Source organism: Euleptes europaea, chromosome 6 (genome assembly GCF_029931775.1).
Source record: "Euleptes europaea isolate rEulEur1 chromosome 6, rEulEur1.hap1, whole genome shotgun sequence".
Lineage (NCBI taxonomy): Eukaryota > Metazoa > Chordata > Lepidosauria > Squamata > Sphaerodactylidae > Euleptes > Euleptes europaea.
In genome coordinates this window covers 48,162,761-48,184,758 of record NC_079317.1, presented here as the reverse complement: position 1 = coordinate 48,184,758, position 21,998 = coordinate 48,162,761, and the positions used below count along the sequence as shown (strand labels likewise).

At 44.0% G+C, this 21,998-nt stretch overlaps 1 protein-coding gene across 1 annotated transcript in view; it reads right to left on the bottom strand.

Moving 5' to 3' along the window:
- RYR3 (ryanodine receptor 3) overlaps window positions 1-21,998 on the bottom strand; it is a 336,967-nt gene that overhangs the window by 123,860 nt on the left and 191,109 nt on the right. Inside the window, exons 45-51 of the mRNA XM_056852142.1 lie at window positions 21,372-21,483; window positions 19,670-19,790; window positions 13,864-14,033; window positions 11,787-12,007; window positions 10,986-11,076; window positions 10,145-10,285; window positions 8,172-8,353 (exon numbers count right to left, since the gene is read on the bottom strand). Coding sequence (XP_056708120.1) covers window positions 8,172-8,353; window positions 10,145-10,285; window positions 10,986-11,076; window positions 11,787-12,007; window positions 13,864-14,033; window positions 19,670-19,790; window positions 21,372-21,483 — 1,038 coding nt within the window. The remainder of the gene's footprint in view (window positions 1-8,171; window positions 8,354-10,144; window positions 10,286-10,985; window positions 11,077-11,786; window positions 12,008-13,863; window positions 14,034-19,669; window positions 19,791-21,371; window positions 21,484-21,998) is intronic.

Here is a 21,998-nt window from a genome sequence, read left to right as displayed (position 1 = left end):
CAAATGGCCCAGTTGATTTCGGATTGGGAGAATTTTTTAGAAAAATAGGCATAAGGTTTCAGCTGACCGTTCTCGTCCCGTTGCAAGAGGCCCCCCCCCCCCCATGGCAACGTCAGAGGCATCGACCTGGACCACGAAAGGTTTTTCACAATCAGGGTGCGCGAGAACGGGTTCGGACGAGAAAAGCAGCTTGAGCGTATCGAAAGCCTTCTGGCAGTCCGAAGTCCATTGCAATCTAGCAGAGGGCAAGGTGGCTCCTGCCCCTTTCCCTTTTGTGCGCAGGAGCGAAGTGAGAGGGAGCGCTACCTGGGCAAAGTTAGGGATGAAGTTTCGGTAAAAGTTAGCAAAGCCCAAAAACTGCTGTAAATGTCTGCGCGTGGTGGGGGGTTCCCACTCCATTACCGCCCGAACCTTCTCGGGATCCATCTCTAAGCCTTGATGGGAAATCACATAGCCCAGGAAAGTGATGGAGGGTTGATGGAAATCACATTTGGAAACCTTAGCAAACAGTTTGTGCTCGCGCAGCCGCTGCAGCACTTCGCGCACCAATTGTACGTGCTCCTTCATGGTTTTCGTATAAATGAGGATATCGTCCAAGAAAACCACCACCCCGCGGAACAATAAATCATGAAGTACTTCATTAATCAATTGCATGAACACACTCGGAGCCCCCGAAAGTCCGAACGGCATCACTAAATATTCAAACATTCCAAAACAACTGGAGAAGGCAGTCTTAGGTTCGTCCCCTTCTCGTATGCGGACTCGGTGGTAAGCCTCCACCAAATCCAATTTGGTGAAGATTCGGCCCTCTTTCAATTGTGCGAGAAGGTCTGGAATGAGAGGGAGGGGTATGCATTAGACTGAGTGACAGCATTCAGTCTACGGAAATCAATACACAGTCTTAAGTCTCCCGTCTTTTTCTTGACAAAGAAGGCGGGGGCCGAGTATGGAGCCTTAGACGGGTGGATAAAGCCCCGCGCTAAATTGGTGTCCAAATATTCTCGCAACACCGTCTTTTCATTAGGACTCATGGGGTAGACCTTCCCTTTGGATAATTTGCCATCCCCTACTATTTCAATAGCACAGTCCGTCTCCCGGTGGGGGGGCAATTCGTCGCATTCCCGCGCGTCAAACACATCGGCAAACTGGGAATACTCGCTGGGAAGCTGGGGCAGAGAAGTCTCGATAGAAAGGGCCCCCACGAGGGCGGCTGCGGGAGTGCTAAGTACTCGGTCTTTATCATGAAATTCACACGGGTTGTGGGGAAAGGTGAGCGTCCGCTCAACCCAGTCTATGGAGGGATTGTGCCCCAGCAACCAATTCATCCCTAACACAATGGGTGCGGCGATGGGGGTGATGGTAAAATAAAGTCGTTCCCAATGCTCCCCTATGGCCATGACGACCGCGGCGGTGCGGTGAGTTACAGGTCCTTTTTTAAAGTCACTGCCATCCATCTGGGAAAAGTGGATAGGTTCAGGTAGCCACTTTCGCTTAACTCGCAATTGTCGGGCAGCCTCTTCGCTTATCAGGGTGCGGGCACAACCCGAGTCAACTAGGGCCGTAAATTCTAACATGGGCCCCCCTTTAGGCAATGAGAGATTGACCTTTACATACACATTGTCTTCCTGAGCGCTTACCATCAATGGAGCTCCTTGCACAACGTTTGGAGCGGTCTGCTGAGGAGCCCCCTTTACAGCAGACCGACGGCGTTTTTTGCCGGCATGTCCCAGTCCTCCTCCTCGCTGGAGGACGCAGACGCGGTGTTTGTAATCCGTGACTCCGATGAGTCAAAGGCTTCATTTGTAATCCGTGGCCCCGATGGGCCGGAAGAGCCCGAGGCTTCGACCTCGGCGCGTGCGTGCAAGGCCGAGGGTGTGCCCCGTCGGCTCGGTGCGCCGCGCCGGCGGCAAGGTTGCCCCTCGGGAGGGGGCTTCTCAGGTTCGGTCGTTGCCGGACGAGACGGTCCCGGACGTCCGGGTCGTGAAGGGCATTGAGAGGCAAAGTGTCCTTTCCCCCCGCAAACGAGACAGACCCCGCTCTCAAAGCGTTTGCGGCGTTCGGTCACGGATGGTCCTCCCCCCGAGGGGGGACGAGAGTCCTTCGGACCACCGGACCTGTCTCCATGGGTCTTGGTCTCCCGTCCGGTGCGTTGTCGGGACAGGAGCAGCAGCTGCTTTCGGTTCTCAATGTCAGCGGCGTGACAAACCCACCCTTCAACATCGGGAGGGTTACCTTGCATGAAAGCCCAGTGTTGCAATTCCGGGTTCAAACCTTCGCGGAAATACTGCACCCTGGTAGCTTCACTCCAGTCCAAAATTTTACTCGAGAGCGACTGAAATTCGCTCGCATACTGCGTGACAGACTTAGTCCCTTGGCGCAGTTGTAGCAAGGCAGTTTTTGCTCGCTCACCCAAATGCGGGTCCTCGAAACGGTGTTGAAGGGCGATCATGAAGTCATTGAGACTTCGCAAGACCGGGGAGCAGAGCTCATACTGCAGTACCATCCAGGCGGCCGCCTCACCTTGCAGGAGGGACGCCACGTATTGGACCCGGGATTCTTCCGAGGTGAAAGTCCGGGTCTGTTCGCTCATAAAAATGTCCACTTGCACCATAAAAAACGTCAGCTGGTCACTCGACCCGTCATACGTGATCTTCAGATCTCGGCGGGCTGGTGGAGCAGGACGGATGGGAGATTCGGGAGCCACAGGTGGGCCTGGTTGCTGCCCTCCGTCCGCCGGAGCCACGGGTGGAGCCTGAACCTTCAGGTCGTCCATGGCTTGAGCCATGTCCAGAATTACCGCGTTCATGGCATCCATTCGGTTCAGTAATTCCTGGCGCTCTTCCTGCCAACGCTGCCACTCCTCATCCATCTGGTGAAGCAGCAGGGCTTCCTTTCGGGCGGGATCGTCCTCGAACTCAAACCCGTGAACCGCAGTCCGTCGTGACCGCGCATCGCTCTGCGGGAGCGACCAACCCCGGGGAGATTCCAGCCAGGTATTCAAGTGGGTAGGCTTGGGCTTTGTACCCAGACCCGATCCCGAGTCAGCTCCACTGGGCGTCTTCCCAGTCGACTTCCCTTCCGAAGGGGCCAGGTCGGGCTGTTTGGGTACGGCGCTGTCCTTCTTGTCGTTGTCATCCCCGTTGCCTGCCATAGCTGTCCAAGAACGGTACAGGAGCAGGATAACGAGGCAGAAGACTTGCAACTTAATGTGAGGGTTCCCAACCTCCCTGTGCAAACTCCATAAAATCACTTGCTCAGACGGTCATGCAGAAACAAGGAACTTTATTGGAAGCTTCAGAGAAGTATAGGCCTTACACTGGTAAAGTTGCAAGTGCTCACGACTTCACAAAGACAGAATTATAACCCCTACAGGGAAGCAGATGTCAAACGTATGTTATGGGAATCTACGAGTTAATTGTGCATGGTACAAAAACATCAAAGACCTCAGGGAGCTTGTTAGTGCTATCTACCCACCAAGGCCATAGCTGGTGGGAGGGAGTCAGTGAGAGCAAGGGAGGTGGACGTGGGAAGAGGGAAGAGACATTCCAACCTGGGGCCTGTCAGACGCAGCGCCTGAACCAAGGAAAGGCAAAAGGCCTGGACTGCTTTTACGAGTCCAGGGGGGGGGGAAACATACAAGGCAAAGGCGTACAGACCCTCACAGTATCCTTAAGAGGCACAAGTACATGGTTAACATTCCGAGGTAAAAATGTGTGCTACCCTAGAAGGTCAGAGCCTTAAAAACCCACTCTCCGAGCAGGGCCACCACCCTGGTTAAGATGGGGATGGGGGTGAAATGCATAAAAACGTGAGCCCCACCAAATGAATTGGAACACATCCCCCACAGACTGCAGGTCTGAAGCAGGCCAAGAGCTAAAATGGTGCAATTTGGCATTGTAGTGAGAGGCAAAGAGGTCCACCTCTGGGACCCCCCCTCGAGACAAAAATAGGTTGAAGGCATTTGTCTGCCAGGGTCCATTTGTGGTTGTTGGAACTGGTTCTACTGAGGGTGTCTGCAGTGATGTTGGCTTGCCCTGTAATATGAATAGTATGTGAGAGACCTTAGGAATCATCCACTCCCATATGTGACAAGCTTCCAAGCAAAGGGGAAGGGAATCCGTACCCCTTGCTTACTAAGGTAAAACTTTGCAGTGGTATTATCAGTAGTTATTTGCACACACTTACTCCTTAAAAAAGTAACAAAAGAAGCTAAGGCATATTTCACCATCCTCAACTCCAATAGATTAATGCGCAGGCCATGTTCCCATTCAGATCATTTCCCACTCACAGAAAAGGAAAGACAATGGGCACCAGTGATGCATCAGAAGTGACCTGAATGTCATGAAGCTGAATGCCAAAGAACCACCCATGGAGCAAATTTGTACATGATGCCCACCAACTCAAGCACCTGACCATTGCTGCTGTGGTGGTGGCCATGAGCCCCAATAACCTCTGTATGGCAAAGGCAGACTGACACCTGACTGTTTGAAAATACTTGACTGATGTCTACATGGCCAGAACCCTATCATCAGGTAAAAAACCTCTCCCCTGAAGAGAACTCAGGAAAGGACCTATGAATAGTACAGCAGAGGTTGGATGTTTCGGATTGTGCTACAAAAAACAGTCAACCAAATACGGATAAACCATGCATCCTTGGAGATAAGTGAGCTACTACCACTGATGCACACTTTGTGATAAACCCTAAATGCTGTTGCCAAACCAAAACATAATACTGTATACTGGAAAGCCTCTGTCCTGAACTGGAAATGCAGGTTCTTCCGGCACTATGGGTGAAGAGATGTGGAAATATGCATCTTTGAGATCCAATACGGCAAACCAGCAACCCCCACAAATAAAGAAATCAGGCAGGGTGATCATTTGAAACCTGGAACCTTTCAAATACTTATTTAACTCCCTAAGGTCTAGTATTGGATGCTTTTCTTAACATTTTATATGTATGAGGAGGAAGCAAGAATAGAAACCTGTGAGAAAGTCACCCTGAGGGACCAGCTGAATTATCCCTTTTTGAAGCAACAGGTGCCCTTCTTCCCTCAGTTGTGAGGGTGGAGCAGGAGGACTATAAAGCAAAGGGTTAGAGGAGGGAACTTTACATCTGAAAAGTAACCAAAACTATTGAGAGGCCTCAACAATCCTCCAGACGTCAGCAAAAAGAGACAGCCTATCCGCAAAACTTGGAGAGAAGAAGAAGAGTTGGTTTTTATATGCTGGCTTTCTCTGCCACTTAAGAAAGAATCAAACTGGCATACAATCACCTTCCCTTTGCCTCCCCACAACAGACATCCTGTGAGGCAGATGGGACTGAGAGAGTGTGATTAGCCCAAGGTCACCCAGCTGGCTTCATGTGTAAGAATGTTGAGGGGTTGGGTGTTGGTAACACCTTGGGAAGTACCCTGGTTTATAAGAGGCCAACTTCCTAGTGATGCCCAAGGTTTTTGCTGTGAAATTATTTTTCCTCATTCTGTCCAAGAACCCATCAGTCTGTGCACTAAGAGCTCTTTTCCTTTGAAAGGGAGGACCTCCACTTTCACCCTTGTTTCTTGGGGCAGAGCAGTGATGCACAACCACGAGTGGCGCCAGAGCAACATTGTCGAGGCCATAGCCTGGTTGGCGCAGTCAGTGGCATGTCTTGCCATGTTAATCTGCTGCTTACTGAGCCTCATACCCTTAGCATGAGCCACCCTGACTAATGACTTTTTGTCCTCAGGGAGGGTATACAGATAGGAGGAGAGGTGATCTCAAAGGAATAACTTATATCCGGGCATGAATGCACAGTAGTTAGACACCCTAAAGGCTTGCACTTTTGATGAGTAGATCCCATCCCTCTACCTATACTATCCAACTTCTTCTCATCTTTATCTAATGGGGAGGAATGCAGCCCTGCCCTATGTATTGCAGGCATAACCTCTACAGGTAGGTTCTTGAAAAAGGAATTCACAAAGTTCATGTTGCACCCTGTCCATGTTATCACGCTTGTGGGCCAAACCTTCCACCAGTGCTGGCCTGAACATAAGAAAAGCTATTCTGAATCAGACCAAGGCCCATCAAGTCCAGCTGTCTGTTCACATGGTGGCCAACCAGGTGCTTCTGGGAAGTCTACAAGTAAGGCGACTGCAGCAGCATTATCGTGCCGATGTTCCACAGCACCTAATATAATAGGCATGCTCCTATTCCTGGTCCTATGGCCTTGGCAGTCTCAAGCAGGCCTTGAAGAATGGGTAGAGTGATCTGCCCTGACAAGCTAGAATAGGCAATCTGAAGTATCAGATCCTACACCTTCACATCTGAGCAAACTATTTTAAATTGCAGAGCCTTGGCCATTCTGGTCAACTGGAGTTGGATCCCTCACTTTCTGCTCTGGTGATGGATCAGAGGAGATATCTGAGGCATCAGAGTGACATGGAAAATTGTCCTTTGGATTCGGAACCATCCAGCAGCAGGAGTGCAGGTAGGGCACTCAGTGCTGACTGGGTGCCTACCAGATCAAAGTCTACAACTAGTGGCCTCAGAACCATAGGCTAGAATCACATCTGCTGGGTACTTGGAGTGCCCCATTGAGGGCTGTACATAGATGTCAGAGGGCAAGGTTATCAAGGTGGTTGCTAGAACATAGCAATGAGAACAAGAGGATCCTGTATAAGCCTCATATTTTTAGGTTTAGGTCCCAGAGGCAACAGAGCCCTAATTTCCTCTACCTCATCCTTGGAATCAAGAAGGCACTCTGTACGTGTTAAGTGACATCAAGTCGCTTCCGACTCATGGAGACCCTTTGAATCAATGTCCTCCAAAACATCCTATCTTTAACAGCCGTGCTCAGGTCTTACAAATTGAGGGCTGTGGTTTCCTTTATAGAGTCAATCCATCTCTTATTGGGTCTTCCTCTTTTCCTGCTGCCTTCAACTTTTCCTAGATTGATTGTCTTTTCCAATGACTCTTGTCTTCTCATAATGTAACCAAAGTAAGATAGCCTCAGTTTAGTTACTTTAGCTTCTAGGGTCAGTTCAGGCTTGATTTGATCTATAACCCACTGATTTGGTTTTTTTTTGGGGGGGGGGCAGTCCACGGTATCCATTACACTCTCCTCCAACACCACATTTCAAAGGCTCTCGACACATTCTGTATGAGGCCCTGGAGTGCCAGGAGGGGGGTGGAGGACATTGGGTTCAGGGATGGATTCCCTTAATGGCGGCAACAAGGTAGCCAGATTAGAGGTATGCTTTCGCTTCAACATCTACTTTTTCAGAGGGAGTAAAGAGGTGTTTCTCAGAACTATGGGTATGCCAGGGGGTTGGAACTGAGGAAGAAGCCAAAGACACTGATGATACCGAGTACAGACCCATTTCTTGCCCTCAGCAGGGCAAAGCAGCTGAACTTTGGGGGCCATCAATGCTTTCTTCCATAAAGTCACTTTCAACTAGGTGGCCCATTCATGTTGCCCCTTCGAGGTAAGCTATTTGCACACATTGCAGGCAGTAACATTATGGGATTCACCCAAGCATAACAGGCAAAGGGTGTGATCATCTGTTTGTGTCATGTTGGTACCGCATTCAGTACATTTCTGGAACAGGGCTGTGGTGAACATTAAACAAAGAAACTGTTTTATTACTCTTTTCTTTTTTTTTACCGACAAGAGAAAGGACAAGCTGCTTAGACAAAACCCTTCTCTCCCTCTTCTTTTCTTTATGAGAAAAAGGTCAAATCCACCTCAGAGGAGAAGGAAAGAAGAATGTCCTACCTTTGCAGTGGCAAAGGAAGCACTGAAGGAAGGAGCGCTCTACCTCCCCTTGGTCACATGTTCGTTTAGGAGGGAAAGACTGACCTGGGCAGGGGAGAAGGAACACTCCTAACACTAGGGAAATGCTAGAAAGAAAAAGCTTTTTAAATCAGTACTTCTGTGGCAGGACTACACGCATACACAGTCCCATGTGCACCAAAACCACAAAGATGAACATCCGTTCCCCACATTATTCATTGGTTAGTGCAACACTGAACTAAACAGAAAAACATGATATGGGTTAACTCATGAGAATCAGTCTTTTAGAATGCTCTGATTTTGTATAATGCCACTTTTTGCTACAGAGACAGCAAGGACCCAAGCAGGTTGGAATAAAGCTCTCACATTAGTTATTAAGAATAAGGTTGTCATGACTCACTTCACTGTGCTGATAGGTTTAGGATCAAAGTTTCCTTCAGCATCTACTGAAGTCTGCTTTTCTAAAGTTGAGGTAATTCGAGTGTCTAAATAGTCTGGTGGCAAAGCTCCAGCTATAGCACTTAAACAAGGTAAGGCCATTCGGAAGAGCTCTGGATCATACTTCTGCAGGAGAGATAGGAACTGGTTGGAAAGTCCAATAGAAAAACATGCAAAGTATTAGTTCAGGCAACACAGCCATATGGAAGCAGCATTAGTAGATGCGGTTAAATGAAGAAGCAAATATTAAATGACACATGCCCCTAGCGGAGAATCAAGCCAGCATAAAGGACCATATTCACACATCATCCTTTTTGTGAGGAAATAGTTGTTCAAGGGCTCTATTCACAATAGCCACACAATTTGTTACAGAAACAAGTTTTAAAGCTAAGACTGAGCTGAAAAGGGGAGTGCTTTTTCACAAACATTTTCAGCAGCATCAGCAGTTTTGTGGCAATTTTCTTTAATGATTACTGCAAAAGGACATAACTGTATTTGCCAATTCAAGAAGCAATGTTTTCACTGTAAATTGGCTGTTTGCCTAGTGGTGTCACTATGGAGCCAGATGTAATTGTCTATGTACTACAGTGATGACATTCTGTTCGGTACATAATCCCTGAATGGCTGGGATTACCCATGTAACTATTGATAGGGCACATTGCCTCTATTGGCTTCATCTGCCTTCATTGAATTCAACATGAGCTTAAGCCTGACTGATTATGCAGTGTCCTACTCTTATCCTATTCTCTACATGATCCCAGTTGGTTGCCCATATGACTGTTCCCAAGAAAAAAATAGCCAATGAGAAAAAAAACGGTGCTAAAGAGCAGCCTATCAGGGAAATAATGGCAGCAAATGGGACCAAAGAAAGGTAAAAATTCACTCAGTGTAGGTGCCTTTTTAGAAATATTTCTGCTCCATGAAATTAGTGCTTTAAAAAAAACCCTGAATGTATTTGGCATGGTCTTACTCAATCTTAAAGATATGATGTGCTGATATATAGAGACTATGGCAAAATCTTTTCTAAATTTTTGTTTAATAAAAGATACCCCTCTGATTCTGTAGAGGAAGTTTTCACTGTGACTTCCTTTGACTCTTCAACACTGGGGCTTCCATGAGGCAAATAAAAATGAAAACAAAGTAATCTCACTGTGTAATCCTAAACAAAATTTCACTTCACTCCCTCAGCTCTGAAAATATCTTTTGCTATAACTTATCTTTTGCTATAACTTCTCTACTATCTAAACATAGCAGGGCATAGGTATTGTAGTTTTATCTTTAAGACGTACATTTTTTCCATTTGAACTTAACAAAAATGCTACCCATCCTCAACATAAGACTTCAACCTAAGGATCACATAAGACTTTAACTACCACATTCTACACTCATTTCCATAGTCTTTCTACGAGTTCATCTTAGCAAGAAAAGAATAAATAGTGAATGGAATTGTTGTATTTCAGGAATCCATTTGCAGAATACACAGATAATTCATTTGAGTTTGAATTTCACGTTGCAACCCATGAGTGCTCAGTCCATTAAAATTATGATTTTAAGTTAATTAAAAGCAAATCTAAAATCCATGATTCCAATGCAGCACACACACAATTGCTTCCCAGGCCTATGTTTTTATGTTGGCTGAATCTGATTAGAATCAGCAATGTCTGCATCTTATCACTGTTTATCTGACAGTGTGAGAAATTTGTCCCAATTCAAATGTTATTTTTCCTACTATGTCAATGGGTCCTTGAGGATCTTGTCTGAACAGAGTCCTTAGTGTTTAAGCAGGACATTTGGGTTTGGCTAGGTGCATTCATTGCCAGTCTTTACAGTATTAAGTAGAAGCAGAATTTAGACAAGCAATTTGGGTAGCTTATAGCAGCACAGGTATTTTTCATAGGGTCTCTTGCAAACCTTAATCTTGATTGCTATCTTTACCTTATGGGACAGGGAATCAAATATTCCCCAGAAAAGTTTCTCAGTTAAATGTAACTCTTCTTCAGCTGCAGTCCCATAATTTCCCCATCCTGAAGGCAAGCAGTAGTATTTCCAGCATTGCTCATAATGATTTGTTAGAAGCTATGGATGACAGGAAAAATACATTGTAAAAGGAGGAATACTATAACAAACTATATTCTATAGAAGAGAAAAACAAAATAGTAAATTGTCCCCACTGGTGCAGCTTTACTTTTTATTTATTTGTTCATTTTTGTTTGGCTGCAAACCATACTGAGTTGCAGACCACATTGGGTAGAGACTGGCTTACTTTATCTTTTGTAAAAAAAACATCTAGCATACTTCTAAGCACTATAAAATAACATAATCCTTATTACTAGGATTACTATAATTATTACTAGGTAAATAACACAGACAACAGTTACAACATTATTTTCCTGTATAATTGCTAAGGACTAAACAAAATTCACCAGATCCACAAATTGGGAATTGCTTATCCTTTTCACATTATCTTTATTAGGCCCTAGTTTAAAGAATCATTTTATCCCCAGGACTAGTACTATCCCCTTTCAACAACAAAAAATTTCTGATTTATGTTATTTTTATTTATAATGTGATGGTAAATTGTGTACCAAATTATGCTTTCAATAAAGTTCTTCATCTATTGAAGTATCCTTCAATCTTGAACTAAAAAGAAAATGATGGAAGATGTACATTTGATCATTGTAGAAGATGGCACACAACCTTAAAAAGAAAGAAAAGGGGGGGAAGTCCTCCAATTACTTATAAATTTAGCGTAATTAGCACTAATGCAAATATTTACCTTAAGTGGCATTTTACAGTATTCATTAAGTAAGGGTACATCAAAAACTAGCCGTCGCAATAGCTGCTGTAACATAGAAGGCCGTAAATGACTGCAATTGAAAAAGAAATTCTCAGTTAGCATTCTGCATATATTTTGATGAAGCTGCAAGGCAATTACAGAAATGATTGGAATGCAAGCCACTCAGCGGAAGTAAAACAGATTATCCAAAAGGAAAATAGGAGAGTGATTAGGATCTATTCAGTCATGAAAAACTGGAAACATTCTATTTAAAAAGTCATGATTTTGAGAATGCTGAGACAGGAAGATTCTTAGTTTGCCTGTCTTCACCAGGGCAGAAGAAAATATGTTTCATACACTCTTTTCTGATTTGCCCAGAATCTAACAAAAGGAAAGATATATAGTGGCTCACAGTGGGCTACATAAAACAGCCAATGTATCCTCTGCAGTGTACACATGATCTTAATCACATCAATCCTATCCCTTCAGATTACAAACCTTTCAAATCCTATCCCTTCAAATGTCCATTGCATTTTGCATAATTTTGCATTTTGTCCCCTAGTTCAACAAAAGACAATGCCATTTCAGGAAGAGGTATTGGGCTTTGGTAAAATGGCCACTTTTCCAAACTCAGATATTTTTAAAGGGTTTCAGAAAGAGATGCTTTACTCATGTAAAGGATGGGAATAACAAAGTGCTAAAAAAATAAATAAAGTGCAAATCTTCAGGAAGGTAAACCTATAAACCCCTGCAAAGTAAATGTGAAATTGATATAAAACAGAACATTTGTATAATACTTACTGGCAGATAGCAAGCAAGCATTCTTCAATAGTGTCTCTTTGTGCTTTCGTAAGGGATCGTCCTTTGGAGAGTCGATACATTGTATGAAGTGTGGAATCAATCAGAGAGACATAATGCTCAGTTCCCGAAAACAGAGCAGCACACCTTGTGAGCAATGGAAACACAGCTGTGCAAATATATCTATTTAGAGCAAGAGCTGTCTCTGTGGTACTTAAAGAAACCTGCATAAAGGATATAAGCAGCTATTAAATATATTTATACTTTATGAGGTAGGTGTGTTGTAAACACACATAATTTTCTGAATTTTAAGCCTTTTCTTTAAAAATAATGGTACAGTACTAGTAACCCCCTTAAAGTGTTCTCTTAACCTGACACAAACAACTGTTTCTTTTTTATTTTCATAAGGCCTGAGAACAGCCAGGAAGGCTTTATTTCTGATGTGTGAGCACTAAAACCCTTGCTGCTATAGATGAGATGAGTCAAGGCCATAATTTAATGTTCTATAATTCCTAGTATCTTGAGGCTATTTTAAATTAATTTTCCAGACCAGGAATTTGGTTGAAGTAACAATTAAGCCTGTCCTTAGTAGCAGTGATTATTTTAAATACAGTTCCAAATACAGATTATTTTCTTCCTATAGCAAGTTAAGGGCTAACTCTGTACATTTCTTTGCTGTGTTCTTCCCCAAATGCTAGAAGCGAACATTTTAATCTGAATACAACTGTGCTATTCACTGTTACTGGCATTAGCAAATGAAAATGTATAACATACACACTACACTGCAGAAGATCCAGGGTTTCCAGCTGATGGCAGGAACCCAGCAGGAGAAAAAAATATGTTAACATTGGGTGAAGATATCAGTTCAGGCCAATGGCCACCAAATACCCTCTGGAACAGAAGTTTTTACAAATTTCCAGAAAACCTACAGACAAGGGGCATGATGAGTATTCTGATACAGGGAGTTCTGAGATCTGGGGGCCACAGATCTCCCCACCAATGTCACCCTCAGTTAGTATAGGTTTGTGGAGAAGGGTGGTGTCAATCTATGGGTGGAGGAATCTGCAATTTTCTGGCAAGATTTGGCTACTGGAGCCCTGGAATTTCTGCAAGGGTAGAGTATGACATGGAAGGTCATCCAAATGGTTGATCTTGGATCATGGGCAGGGTCTTAAGTACCCAGGACCTAACACATTTATAGAATAATCCTAAACATAATCAGGGGATTTAGAAGTGCACAGCTCTGCATAGGATAACTCAGTTAGAACTTTAAAATTCAGTAGCCAAACTGAGAACTGATCCCAGTGGCAGTGTTTATCTATATCCATGGTAGCTCTTGGTAGTCCCATGGAAACGTTTCTTTGCTACCTACATGTCACAGAGTAGGTTTAATTAGCTCAGCATGTGTGTTCATCCACAGTCAATCTTCCCATTGTCTCTGTTTATTTCATCACTACCAGCTCAAACAAGGAGCCACATGAATAATCTCCAGTGTGAGAGGGCACTTGGGAGCAATCATGTTCACTGGCAGAAGCGCTAATCTGTCTCATAAACCGAACACAAGATATCTACACACAAAATTGGAAGAATGCTGGACAGAGAGATGATATCCTGATGGACAATACATTCCTTTCCCTTCCCAATCAAGTTTTCCCTCAAACGTCACTAAAAAAGAAGAGCTGAGAGTGAAGAGCTGAGAGTATCCCACCCTTCCCAGTTCATCCAGTCAGGTCAGCATGCTCAACCACAGTCATATTCTGAATGGCTGTTATTTTCCCATTCACCAACCTGGCATGCAACAGCAAAATATTTTAGTCTGTAGATGGAGTCTGAAGCTGAGAGAGAGTGATTTCCTGATTCATAGTTTCTTAGTTACTATGCTACACTGACTCTATCAGATCTTTTATCTAACCAAACTCTATTGCTCAAAGTGAATACAAGCTATGAGTTACCCAGAATTCTGTGCCAGGTAGCATAAAATATGCCATTTTGCTCTGATTTCCATTTTTATCAAATAAGGTACCTTTATTTGTAGACCACCCTAAATGCTGATGTAGAATAATCTAGTAAAAATACTCACTGTATCCAATGAGGCACATGTTCTCAAATCCGGTAAAAATCCAACCTCCAGGAGATGGAGAAGAAAGCTTTGGTCCTTTATACCATAGACGCGATCTAGAAATAGCACCATGGGTGCCTTATGGTCAGGGCAGAAACTTGCAGACATGTCAGGCTCAGTAACTGTTCCATCTGAAAAGAAATACAATTATCTTAATGTAAGATATATATTATACTACATACCGTATTTTTCGCTCCATAAGATGCACTTTTTTCCTCCTCAAAAGTGAGGGGAAATGTCTGTGCGTCTTATGGAGTGAATGCCGGCTGGGCGCGTGCGTGTCGGGACAGTGCAAGCCGGCGTTCCCCGCCCCGACGGCCAGCTGGGAGGCAGGCAAGGCGCACAGAGCCGGCTGGGCGCGTGCGCATCCAGACGGCGTGAGCCGGCTTTCCCCGCCCCGACAGCCAGCTGGGAGGCAAACAGGGCGCACAGAGCCAGCTGGGCGCATGTGCGTCCGGACAGTGCGAGCTTCCCTGCCCCGACGGCCAGCTGGGAGGCGGGCAGGGCTCACAGAGCCGGCTGGGCGCATGCGCATCCGGACGGCGCGAGTTTTCCTGCCCCGATGGCCAGCTGGGAGGCGGGCGGGGCGCACATAGCCGGCTGGGCGCATGCGTGTCCGGATGGTGCGAGCCAGCATAACCCGCCCTGACGGCCAGCTGGGAGGCGGGTGGGGCCGCACAGAGCCGGCTGGGTGCGTGTGCCAGCTCGAGCCATCCCTACGCGCACGCGCCCAGCTGGCTCTGTGCGGCCCCGCCCGCCTCCCAGCTGGCCCTCGGGACGGGGAACGCCAGCTCGCGCCGTCCCAACGTGCACACGCCCAGCTGGCATTCACTCCATAAGACAAGTTTTTAGAGGAGGAAAACAATATTTTTTCTTGTTTTCCTCCTCTAAAAACTAGGTGCGTCTTATGGTCAGGTGCGTCCTATGGAGCGAAAAATACGGTAAATTAAGCACCAGCAGATTATTGTTGAAAAAATTGTTTTAAAAAAGAGAGCTTGGTTTGGATGTAAACTGAGGAAAGTTCAGAGAAAATTCAAGGACCCCACTGATTATCACAGCCACAAAGTTTATGTGATAATAATGCATACCTATTATCTCCAGGATAGGAGGAGCATGCTCCTTATATTAGGTGCCATAAAACACAGGCAGGATAATGTTTGTGGGATTCCTAGAGGTACCTGGTTGGCCACTGTGTGATCAGACTGCTGGACTTTTTTTTTTTTTTTTAAAGTCTTCTTCTACCTCCTGACTTCTACCTTTTTTTATTGGGGGGGGGGGGAACCAATGGCAATAACAGCAACTAAAAAAAGCAGAATTAATGACAGTCTTCGTAATTTAAAATACTATATATATATTTCTATGTCTTCATATTCATCATTACGTCCTGACTGAGCACAACACATTCCTCTTTCCTGCCCTTACAGACTGCTGGACTTGATGGACCTTGGTCTGATGCCTTTCTTATATTCTTAAGTAAAACCTTTACAACACAACAGGATCATGCTTTCTAAGTGCCTGATCCCCTTGAAGATAATGAAATCACAAAGGAGTCAGAAAAAAAGGAGGGAGGTTTCTTCATTCCAGGGGAAACTTCTAGCTATGCAGAAAATACTATTTATTCCCAGACACCCTGAAAGAGAGAGACCCATATTGACGTAACAGGCTGAATGGAATTAACTGGAATGGAAGTCTGCTTAAGAAAAACTGGCCACAGTACTACTAGAGAGGTCTGAAGAGGCAGGTTATCTCCATCACCCCCCAACAACAGCACCAGAAGCAAATTTCTTCATAAACTCACAAAAGTAGAGGATGAAGATCTGGGTCTTTAAAGATCCCCAGTCCTCAACTCTTCCATCCTACGGAGACATTACTGATCTGTGCTCCTGGGATGGAGAATAACCTATTTATCTCCCCTCCTTGCCCCCACAGGAGTACTGGTGGGGACAAATTCTAGCAGCATTATCACTGCATGCTCTGATTCTTTGCCTGGAAAGGCTATGGAGAGCTTACAAGTGCTCTTCTAAGGTAGAAGAGAGAATAACCTGCTCGCATCCCTCTACAAATCTCTATCCTGTGCTTTTCAAAGCTATAAGAAAACCTGAGATGAAGACAATAGCAAACTCCTTATCTTCCCTCCCTCTTCCAGCTTTATAGGGCCACCTATAAATGAAATTTGCAACTTTGTGGTTTAAAGGGCCAAGTCTCTGCTTTTTTCACCCGGAGCCACCTTGTGGCTCAGGAATCTTCCATTTCCAAGAAAACATCCTCATAGGGCTGAGGATGAACAGAAGGAGAAGAGGAAGTTCCTTATCTTCCCTCCCAACCCAGGAAAATGGAGCCACATCCCCACGGGACTGAATTTCCAGCCCTTTGGGAATTAAAGGGACAGATTGCTGTTTCAAATATGGAGAACCAGCAGTTTGACTCTTCGAGCCCAGAAACTGAGAAATGAAGCCCTATATAGAGTATGTTCTGCAGAGTTGAGGTTGGAGGGGAGGAGCTCTTAATCCAGTCCGCTACACCTGCTCTCCCTAAAGTAGTCCAGGCTCATTAACTGTGAAGAAGTCTGAATTTGGCTTGTTACAGATCCAGTTACAACAAACAAGGATAACCTTGCTTATGTGGAAGAAGCCTAACCATGTGATCTCAGAAGTGCTGCAAAGGCCACTGAACCAGCAGTTGGGCAGAATATGTTTGCTGTATAACTGAAGAGGCAGAATATGTTTGCTGTATAATTGATAATGTAACAACCCATTCCTGAGCCTTTGGCGGCTGGGGACAGCGTGGCCGAGGCACCGCTACGGCGCCCCCAAAGCCATTCCCCGGCCACCGAAAGGCTTTAAAAAGCAGTTTGAAGGCTTTTTATTTTTTAAATGGGGCATTTTGCCCCAATGAGAACAGTGAGGCTGTGACAGAAAAAAGCTGGCGCAGCAATGCTGTTATCCCCATGGCTGTACCTGGGGCAAAAGGGGACAGGCCGCACTGGGAGACTGGCGTATGGGTCCCCCCACCCGTGTCCATGCCATCCCGGACAGCATAAGGGGCACAGCCACCGGTGGCCATGCCATTTACACTGATGCAGCCTCTTCCTGGCCTCCAAAGGAGTTTTGTCCTTTCAGGTCAGGAATGGGCTGAAAGTTTAACAAAGTTCAAGAACAGCCCAACAGTGCAAAGCTGATTTTATAATGAATTAAACAGCCTTGTATGCTTGGTGATAAGAAATGGGACAGACATTTTAGGGGTTTTATTTAAATCTAAAGAGAATGTGATGCACCAAGAAGAGAGTTTTCTAGGAAGATACCTGTCATGTTAATCCCAACCAAATGAAATAATTGGATAATAACTGTGGATAATTGAATAATTCGGAAAAGTTTGTCATATCTTTTAAAAATAGCAGGGACTGCTTCTGAACAGTGAAAAGGGTATAAAAGATCAGAGCAGAACACGGCTTGCATCCTACCACTCTTCTTCCAGTCTAAGGAGTCTTTTTCAAACCATAGGGGCTTTCCTCTAATAGAAGAGCCAATGAAGTCAGAATAAGGTTTTTTTTAAGCTGGAGGAACTTCCTCTAGCCCAAGATAAGATACAATGAACCAGACTTTCTTCTCTTGACTTCTACCTTCCACCAAGTTTTTCTCTCTCCTCCTTGTTTTATTTTCCTCCCTGCTACTTTATTGCCTTATTGTACTGCTGCTTTCTTTTTTCTTCCTGCTTGTTTGCTGCATTATTTCTCTGCTTCATCCTTATTTTCTTTTCTCTTATAGTATTGCTGTATTTTTTCTTTTTTGAAATTTTTGGTGGGTCCTGTTCTGGAGAGACTACCTATGAACTCCACAAAAGACGTTAGCTATAGAAACTGCTCTCAATTACAGAATAATGTACAGGCATAGGGTAATCTAAAGGGTTTAGCTTTTAACTAGATGTACAGGAGGTGATTAAGAGGGCAGGGTGTTGGATACTTTATTGTTATGTAGACTTTTTCTACTTGTCTTTATTATATATTTTGCTTACATGTTTGTTTGATTTTCTTAGTGATTGCATTCACCTATGATTTATATTGCACTGTTTATTTTACTCAGACTTTTCAATCAGTATGTGTTCCCTACCAGTCAGTGTTCCCACTGGGGCAAAGTAGGACCCAGATTTTCAGGAGACATTCAGCAGACCACAACATTTTGCTATGGGTTCCCTACTTGCATAATCTGAATTAATTAGAAGTGGTCTAGCACTCAAAATTTGAAAGAAAGAAAAAACAGTTACCCCACACGGTTTACCTTTAGATTACAAGGTGTTCAAAGACATCAACTGCCTCAGTGACTGTGACTATATTCTATGTTCTTTAGAAGCATGCATAAGCCTTGCTTGGAAATCAGGTAGGGTTGCCAATCCCCCATGAGGGTGGGGGTTCTCCTGCCACCAGCTCCCATTTCCCAATGCCAGAGAGTGGGAGAAAAATAAAATTAAAAATTGCCATTAGGCCTATGGCATGATGTCACTGCCAAAGAACTCTTTTACCAAAGAGTTTCTGGTGATTCCTAAATCAGTTCTGGGTTTCTCCTGGAAGTGAGAGCAGCACCCCATGTCCCTTCCCCCTTGGTCTCCTGCTGGTTGCCAGCCCTGGCAACCATAAAAAAGGCCAGCATCATCCTTGGGTTATGCTCCAGGGGTTACCAGAAAAGGGTATTACTTCCAGTTGTAATACTAAACCTCCCAGTGAAACTGTCTCGTTCCCCCCAATCTCCTGTTCTATTTATTTACATTACCTTCTATCCTAGGGTTAACTCCCAGGCTAGCTTTTTAACTAAAGCTAAGCCTAGGCTCCTTCAAGCATTCTTCAATTGGTGTCAGCTGTGTTGGCTGAAGGTCCACATATAATTTTGCTTCAGTGACCTTGATGCTGCAATTTACATTACAAGTTTGCCAGAAGTCAGAGCTGGCTGTTTCATTGCCATGGCTACTCAAACTCAAATTATACATTACAGAGTTCCATTTTTTTTAAGTCAACTAACTGCAAGGCAGAACAAAAGAAAATTAGCTAGAGAGAGGCTGTTTAACCCTTTCCTTCTGGTTGGTTATTCAGCTCACTATCAACTTCCTTAACCTGATTTTTCAACTATTGTGGAAAGGCATGGAGCTGAACCCTCTCATTCTGTTCAGTTAAGTCCCCATAACGTTATAACTGCAAGTGAAATGGGCAGCTCAAGATCAAGACATCACGAACCGGCAGCAAAAACTGAGGGAGTAGGGATTATTTGGAGCTTCATGTTACTCTGTATGTTTTTGATTTGTAAACTGCTTTAAGCCATAAAAAAATACCAGATATGCATATTTTATTGAATAAAAATAAATAAAATATGACTGCTTCCTTTATTACGTATTTGGTTTATTTATTTTTTATTTAGAAAATCTGGAAGCCACCTTTCCAAAAACCTGCTTGAAGTGACTGACAAAATAAAATAATAAAACAACAACAAAGTCATCAGTATACTGACAGTAAGATGGTGCCAAATGAACATCAAGAAGGAGGGCATTCTAGAAGTACCATTACAAAGAAAGCCATGTCGCTAATGAACATTTGCCTGAACTTTACAGGCCGGGGCACAAAAATCAGAGCTTGGGAAGAAGAAATTAACTTGGGTGGGAGATTTTAACAAAAATGTTAGCCATAAGTACCTAAAATTGCAAAAGAATTTTTTTCATTTGAGGTATAGATGAGATTTAATGACAATCTCTTAAAATGCTGTCAAGCTGGCAAACTGATAGTTACCTTTGTTTCCTGTTGGCAGTTTTAGTGGTATGCTTATAATTCCAACCAAATCTTCTGTTGGAACCAGGGAGCGCAGGATTGACCGGATTCTAATGGCTTCACCCTTTCCAGTTTGGATGAGCTGTGGAAAGAGGTTTATATTCTTATAGAATAAATACTCAATGAGTAGAGGTGAAAGCTTTCAGAATATTCTCTGTATGTTTTTCTGGTTGTTTTTCTATTTGAAAAGCACTTTAAATTTATGATCCCCTTCTTTTAAACATAACAGCCTAAAGTTCCATGGGATTGATATTTATGTTAATTGGAAAATGTTTTGGAATATTACCAACAAACATGGCGAGATATGTTAGCTACATACATCCAAAACTCACACAAATTCACTTCAGGGGAGGGGTACATGAATCATAACATATCAAATTGCTTGGCAAGTAGCAAAACAAGATGCTTCCTCTGTCACCTTTTGATTGTAACATCCAAAGCTGCATTGAAAGACTACATCAATATTGATGTTTCATTAAGAAAAAGAAAAGGGCCTGTCACAGCAGAGATGTGTTGCAAAATAAAATCATATTATTTGCCAAAGTTTCTTTTTACATAAACTACTACGTAAAAAGTATACACATATAGCAGATGTCTAAAGTTTACTTTGGCATGCATACTCATCTATTCAAAACCCAAATGAGTGTATCCTGATTTTTGTTACTACAAAATGATCTATAATATGGGATGTCACAGCTTTTTCAGTGAACCTTAGAGCCAACTCACAGCTGACCAGGGGATCAGCTGGGAGTCAGTTTTGATCCTGCCCCCTCAGCAAAATAGCTCTGAAGTTGCAAAAAGGAGAAGAAAAAGAAAAAGGAGAAGAGCTCCTTTGCCCTCCCTCCCCTCCAAATTAGCAATATTTTTTATTTCTGCATTGCAAAGGGAGGAGAGAAAGAGCTCATTTCCTCCAAGATGGGTGAGGACAGAAGCAATGCCTCTGAGCTCCCCATTACAAAAGAGAGAGGATTAAAAGCTCCTTATCTCCATATATCTGCAGCTCAAGCCAACAGCTTGAAGTAGGGAGAAAACAAGGTAAATCAGCCAGGCTTCTGATTCCCCCCTCCCCATCAAAATTTGCTGCATCTCATCAAGTCTGGAAGGCAGCAAACTATCTAGGTTGGGAGATTAAAAGAACCTGTCACAGCTGGGAGTCATTCCAGATTCCCCACTGCCTAAAACATTTTCTGGCAGGTTTTCTCCAGCAGAGGCACACCTCCACCGATTTCTCATCAACTGGCAGTCACCTGCTGACAGCCACAAGTAGTTGGTTCCTGCAAATAAAGACAATCAGGTTGCAACCAGCTGTACAGCCACCAAACCTGAATGCAGAAGCTGCCACAGCGGAGATCCATAGATGCAAAAATTCTCATGTATGTCCCTGAGTAGGGAAAATATTCTCAAAACAATAGTCAAGGGAAAACACTTGGGTAAATGGTCCATTACAAAGTTTCTAGCCCTTTAACACAGATCACAGGGAAGAGCAGGAAATGTTGACACGACCAATGTAGTCCCACCTGATGAACAGGAGCTGGACACAACAGCAGCCAGGAGAAGAGAAAGCTGAAGTAAAAAATCCCCCAAAGAACTCAGATTTCCCCACAGAACTGAAATGAATCCTGCATCCATCTCATGTTTCTGTGCAAAGAAGAAAGCCACTTACATGCATTTCTGGTGCACAACGCCCCAGCAAATCTATAAGAGCTGAGTAGAAAGACATAATTGCATTGCCCATGTGTACAATCTCTTCCTCTTCCTCATCTTCCTCAAGATTGCTAAAAAGTAATCAATCAGACACAAGTAGTAGTTGAAATCATTAAAACATTTCAAAGTGGTATGGAAATTAAAAGCTTAGTGAAAAATAAATTCCTAGGCTTCAGCAATGCAAGGACTAATGAGGCTGGGCTGGTTGCTACCTGTCGTGCTGTGCATTTCACAACAACCTACTCGTCTGTATCCCATGGCAAGATCAAATTAAAGGCAGAATGTTGAACTAGAACTGACTCCTTTTCTTTATATAGTCACTAAAATAAGAACTTTGACCTTCCATGTTGCCCGGAAGACTGGAATACATAATAGCAAAAATAGGCAATGAATAACCTTCTGCAATCTAACTAATAGTACATGTTAATGTGCTTAAAAACCCCACTGGCCTTTAGAAAAGAAAGAGAGAAGAAACCACTTCAGGAGGGTTATATTTAGAATAAAGAAGGAGCACGGCCACTTTAACGCATGGGCCCGATGGGCACTTGCCTGGGGGCCCCACGAGCATAGGGGCCCTATGCTAATC